The sequence below is a fragment of a genome (assembly GCF_019968985.1).
Source record: "MAG: Porospora cf. gigantea B chromosome Unknown PgB_NODE_1522_length_5611_cov_111.94, whole genome shotgun sequence".
Taxonomy (NCBI): Eukaryota; Apicomplexa; class Conoidasida; order Eugregarinorida; family Porosporidae; genus Porospora; species Porospora cf. gigantea B.
In genome coordinates, this window is record NW_027178693.1 from 368 (window position 1) to 5,611 (window position 5,244).

Consider the following 5,244-nt stretch of genomic DNA (forward strand, 5'->3'; position numbering starts at 1 on the left):
GCGAGCAAACACCACTCGTTCCAGCCCTGCACTTTGGGGTCAGTCCACGCCCGTTTCGTACCATTGATTGTTAGCTTCTCCAGGCGGTTGCAGTCGCTTGCGCTGCCTAGGAACGCTACAGATACAATGAATCTACGCATATCCCGAAATTAAGAAGTCATTCTGCTGGGGATGACCAGCCAGGAGAAGGTCCGAAGACTGGTCGTCACTCCCAGCTTGGAATGGCAACTTCCGTGCAACTGCATATGGCGTCCAGCGGATGTATGATCGCCAGCTCCACATATCCACTGGTAGGGGTTCCGAGGGGGTACATGTAGGATCCCTGCTTTTTTGTTCGGAGCGCTCTGCAGTTTGTGGCTGAGGCGGTTCCGGACTTAGGAGACCCCATTGCAGAGTGGTATCCGGTGGTTAAAGAAGAAAGCTCCTCGTCGGACTCCGAGCCCGAGCGTGAGATACGCCTGCTAACGTTGTTCACGCTGCAGATTTCGCAGTCTATTCTGCGGCAAACTGCCCCTGGTTCCCCTCATATCGACGTCCTCACGACGTTACAGGCGACACTGAATGATATTCTGCATGAGCGAAGTGACTACTGAAGCTAAGAGGTGACTCCTATTCTGCATGAGCGAAGTGACTACTGAAGCTAAGAGGTGACTCCTATTCTGCATGAGCGAAGTGAGTGCTGAAGTCTAGAAGGTCGCTCCTATTCTGCATGAGCAAAGTGAGTGCTGAAGCTCAGAAGATCGCTCCTGAGTCTGACAGTTTAAGTCGCACAGCATTTACTGGGTTGGGATGTTGCAGCGGGCACCAGGAGATCGAGCGAGCGGCTTGGCCGGGATGTTGACCGTAGGACCGGACACGCAGCTGTACCGTTGCGGGTAGACTGGCTCGAAGAGCGGGCAAGGAGGTCCTCGACGCTGGACGAGGTCCTCAACAAACTGTGTTTGAGCCTCGACCACCAGTTGCAAACGCGTGATGCAGTCTTCTGCGCTCATGTTGTGGAGGTCTGCTTGGAAGCTGTTGAGGAAGTGACTGAATCTCACGCCTGAATCTCCTGCAGAATGCAAGTGTGGGCGTAGTAGTTCATGAAGGATGAAAATAATACTTTGAGTGATACGTGGTGGATGGGTAGACAAGAAGACCGTCTCCCCACAACGTATGACTTCCAGCGATAAGGGCACAACTGAGAGCCTTCATGTGCAGACATGAGATGTGTGGGAGCGGCAACTTGTGAGGTCGGCATTGTGAACTCGTCTCGGGACTGGACCCATATCTGGGTGTGGATGGGCGTCTCTTCAGCGATGGTGCTTGTCTGCTTGGCGGTTGGCTGCGGATTCCAAGAGTGCTGTGCACTTTTGTGCAGACAGAACATAGACACCAAGCGTGGAAATGAAGTGTGGTTCTGGTGCGATGAAGAAATTTGAAGACCTCGGTTTTTATTGTGTAAATAGTGCAGATATTTATTAAACAGTAAATAGTTCGAGAGCTCTGGTATCGCCATAGGTATGCGTACCAACATCCAAGTCGTGTATCACCATTGTTTAGGCCCACATTACATGTTACACTCCAATTAAACTCAGTGAAAAAGCAATTCGCAATGGTAAGTGATGCAGCTCAGTGGTTTCAAACGGTTACCGACTGGTTCGATGAGAACGCCTGGGCTTGGTGGTTTATTGGTGGGGTGATTCTTCTGCTGCTGGTTGGGTGCCTCATGACTATAGGGATGTGCTGTTGTTGCAGCTACGCCACATTCCGTCGGAAGGAACGTCGGACTGAGGAGACCCAACGGTTGAAGGCGGAGGGTCCCATCCCCCCGCCTCAGGTAGTGTTCGTTGGCGACAGGCATCTGCCTCAGCAGCTCCCTATGGCGCCTGCTCGTCCTCCAACGCGTCCCTATCCGCCGCAGGAATACGATCCCCGTCGTGCTCCTCAGGCGTATGATCCAAGACGAACAGCGCAGGTCTACTCTCCTATGTACCCTGGTCAGGTATAAGAGATTTGTGGTTTTTAGAAATTATGATGAATGTTAAATTTTAATAATTTGATGAATGGTTTTTACAATTGCGATGAATGTTTCGCTTTAAAATGTCGTAGGTCATCCATTCATTCACTCGTTTAGTCATTCACTTCTCTGGGAGGCCTAACCACCCAACTCTGCAGGTGGGACAGGTCCGATCCGAAGGTGAGAGCCATGAGTCAATGCAGCTCTTATGACAGAAGTGGCCGCAGCAATTGACGTCAACTCCAGAAGTGTCAGCGTCGAATACAAGGTCTGCTGAGGTGAGATCACCTGAGGCTCGTTGGAATTGGACAGCCAAGGTGTCGAGTGCTTCTCGGTCTTGCTGGGATAGCCCTTCCTGGCAGATAGGGCATACCGGATTCGAGTCGAGGAAGGGAGGAACCCAGCGTTCGGTTTCGTTTGGGCGAGGCACGAGGTCGCATGCGATAGGTTCCAAGGGGGATCCGATAGCCATATCCATCAAATCAATGAAGGCGTTGTATCCTAGGAGCCATACCACATAGAAAGGAAGTCGAGCTACGATCGTGAGGTTGTGCAGCTTTCGGTACTTTTCGGAATATCCACCGTCGTTTTGCGGCGTCAAAAACGCGGCTACAGCGGTGTCGAGGGAAGGGAATTGCCTGCCGTCACGAATGGTGTTGAGTACCCGGAATTCCTCGTCGATGTGAGACGTCCAGGTTGCCATGTTCACACCCGTGGCCGGAGAGGGTGTCGTCTTTAATCCCACAACAAACTGATTGAAGATGGCATCTTTGAGTGAGTCGATGTTAGTACCGAACTCGGTCTCGAGTTGTTCCACAAAGGCGTCTTCGCTAATGTCCAGACCTACCCAAAACAAAGAATTGGTTACAGATTGCATCCGTTCCGTAGCTGTAATGTCGTAGTGGTGGCTTTGATATGGACTGACGTTTGCCAAAGTCTTTGAGAGGTATTTTAAGATGACTTGTTGGACTGCCTCCCAATTGGCGCTGCCAAGGTCCAGTGTATCTTGAGTTGTCAACTGGGCCAAGACGTCGATGACTGTGCGAATGACATCCTTAGCCTCTGGGGTTTGGCGAACTATGAGAGGTTGAAGGGCGGACAGGATTCGTTCTCCCAGCTCGCGGTCAACGCAGAGGAGTGTGATGAAGTCTTCGTGGAACATAGACAAGTGCGACACGGTATCCACAAGAGGTTGCGAATTACAGACTCGCAAGTCAGAATCGGGACGGGCTGGGGACACGGTGTCCTCGTGCTTTCCCTGTAGCACTCGGAACAGGAGTCTATTTGCTTGCTTGGGATTCGGCCTCTTCCGCCACCGGAATTTAGAACGCCAGAAGTCATGGAGAATGCCTGGCGCGTGACAGGCATTCGCTAGCGGCGCGAAGGCGTCCGCGAGGGTCGCCGGAGTCATTTGCCGATTCATCTCTTCGTGGACTGCGTTCCCAAGTCTGTGGATAATTCCATCAGACGGGCGTACAGGAGCTTGGGTGTTGTAGTGGACAGCTAGGCCACGGCGGTTATCGGGTCTCAGCTGTCGAATGGCTTCGTCTCGCGCATTCGGATCGTCGAAGGGTGTGATGGCGATAGCGGCGCCTGTACTACAGAGGAGACAGGATACGCCCGGTGCACCATCAAGATTAACTCTCATAATTCCAACAAAAATCTTGCATGTAAGTTTAGGTCATCAAATACTCTGTTGGTAGCATTGCACCTTCAAGATTACCTCAAGTGGGCTTTAATTCAACGTGAATTAATTCTTCGGATATCGACAACTTCCATCAGGAAGGCAATGGTTGCAGCATTTTTTGAGGTGCGTGGAGGGCTAAACTGTAGCGATGAAGGCTAGAGTGAATCAACATATGGAGTCCGCTGGTGAAGAGACCCACAACACGCCACGTAAAGCCTCATTTAGGAATGCCCAAGAGAATTGCTGGTACCCAAGAGTCGGTTAACAAATCAGCCAAACGTAAGTTTCTCATGGTCGAAAGACAGTCGGCCTTCCGAAGTCCAAGGAGGCGTTTCTGGAGGTCGCCAGGCCTGTTGCGTTCACAGTTGGTGAGGTGCTGTCGGTAGAAGTGCCGCCTACGGTTTTCTCCACGGGATCATGTGGGTGGGGGTACTCAGGGAAGCTGCTGATGCCTTGTGGATCGGTACAACTTCCGGTGCAGTGCAACCTCAACGTCACCTTGAACGGCAGCAAAGAGTGGCCTGGAAAGACCGTTCACGAGAAGCTCCTGTCAAATACTGCTGCTCTCGAGGCAGTGCAGTATCAAAAGTCGAAGTTTATCAAGGAGGCTCGAACCTTCCCAGTGGGGGTGGGACCTCTAACAGCCACCCTCAAACCCAAAAGTTTTAGCAGCGGATCAGTCGGTTGGTTTGCCTCTACAAGAGGTCTAGTCTCGTTTGGGGAGTACGCTGGCATGTGCATGGTTAGTCTCAACGTCACCGTCTTGAAGTCCAAGGAGTGGGACAGTGAAGGAGAGGAATCCTACGACGGGGAGGAGTCGGACGAGACCGACGACCCAGAAGCCTCGCCAGGTGACGCTTCAGAGGAGGAGACTGACACCGAAACCTGAAGATCGCTTACCGTTTTGGTTTGATGAACACTCTTCGTCTTTTCTTAGGCCTCTCTTCGTCTGAGGATGAGTAGCCTTTTAAAAGTCTGGGTCCTGAGGGTGCAGGCAGCGTCTCAGTTGGTGCAGGCAGTGTCTCAGTTGGTGCAGGCAGTGTCTCAGTTGGTGCTGGGAGCGCGTTGACTCGAGGCAGGGGAGGGGGTGGTCCCTCCTCCACCACTTCTAAAGCCTCCATATGCCTCTTTGCGAAGACTTCCTTCATTGCATCGACATCTCGCTGGTCTTTTGGCAACAATCCATCGGCGCAGAGGACTTCACCTTCGAGCTCAACGGTCTTCTCGATGAAGGCATAGGCGTCCGCCAACGTCATGTCTCGCCGAAGGAGACGCTTGTTGAGTTGCCGGAGGCTATCCAACACCTCAAGACTTTGCATCTCCAGAGCGGTGGAGCTGGTTTTGTCCTCAAGAGCCTTGATCGTGTCCTCTAATTCCTCCGCGGCTTGTTCTTTGGCGGCGTCTTCGGCAAGGCGGGTATCTCGGAAGGGATCGTATGTGCGGGTGCCCCCCGACTCAAGGGTGTAATCCGTGTTCTTCGGATCGGTTCGGAAGACGAACATGTGTCTACAGTGAGGGCATTTCCCGTAGAACCGCCAGATTGGAATGCCAAGATAGT

General features: G+C 52.3%; 5 protein-coding genes across 6 annotated transcripts; 3 read left to right on the top strand and 2 right to left on the bottom strand.

Annotated features, from left to right (window-relative positions):
* Nucleotides 1-221: 221 nt before the first annotated feature.
* KVP17_001937 (uncharacterized protein) lies at nucleotides 222-593 on the top strand (the record flags this gene model as incomplete). Its single annotated transcript, XM_068517784.1, has 2 exons — nucleotides 222-290; nucleotides 351-593. 2 exons carry the CDS (start codon nucleotides 222-224, stop codon nucleotides 591-593), a joined length of 312 nt encoding a protein of 103 aa, XP_068378398.1.
* A 1,001-nt stretch (nucleotides 594-1,594) lies between these two features.
* Nucleotides 1,595-1,990, top strand: KVP17_001934 (uncharacterized protein; the record flags this gene model as incomplete). The annotated part of the gene is made up of 1 exon (XM_068517781.1): nucleotides 1,595-1,990. One exon carries the CDS (start codon nucleotides 1,595-1,597, stop codon nucleotides 1,988-1,990), a length of 396 nt encoding a protein of 131 aa, XP_068378395.1.
* Nucleotides 1,991-2,120: 130 nt separating this feature from the next.
* Nucleotides 2,121-3,647, bottom strand: KVP17_001936 (uncharacterized protein; the record flags this gene model as incomplete). The annotated part of the gene is made up of 1 exon (XM_068517783.1): nucleotides 2,121-3,647. The coding sequence occupies one exon, from the start codon at nucleotides 3,645-3,647 to the stop codon at nucleotides 2,121-2,123; it is 1,527 nt and encodes a 508-aa protein (XP_068378397.1).
* A 266-nt stretch (nucleotides 3,648-3,913) lies between these two features.
* KVP17_001938 (uncharacterized protein) lies at nucleotides 3,914-4,575 on the top strand (the record flags this gene model as incomplete). 2 transcript variants are annotated; one of them, XM_068517786.1, is made up of 2 exons in its annotated part: nucleotides 3,914-3,965; nucleotides 3,992-4,575. In XM_068517786.1, 2 exons carry the CDS (start codon nucleotides 3,914-3,916, stop codon nucleotides 4,573-4,575), a joined length of 636 nt encoding a protein of 211 aa, XP_068378400.1. The 2 variants fall into 2 exon arrangements, with proteins under 2 accessions (XP_068378400.1, XP_068378399.1); XM_068517785.1 differs by lacking the exon at nucleotides 3,914-3,965 and having other exon boundaries at nucleotides 4,135-4,575.
* Nucleotides 4,576-4,582: 7 nt separating this feature from the next.
* KVP17_001935 (uncharacterized protein) lies at nucleotides 4,583-5,188 on the bottom strand (the record flags this gene model as incomplete). Its single annotated transcript, XM_068517782.1, has 1 exon — nucleotides 4,583-5,188. One exon carries the CDS (start codon nucleotides 5,186-5,188, stop codon nucleotides 4,583-4,585), a length of 606 nt encoding a protein of 201 aa, XP_068378396.1.
* Between the last annotated feature and the right edge of the window lie 56 nt (nucleotides 5,189-5,244).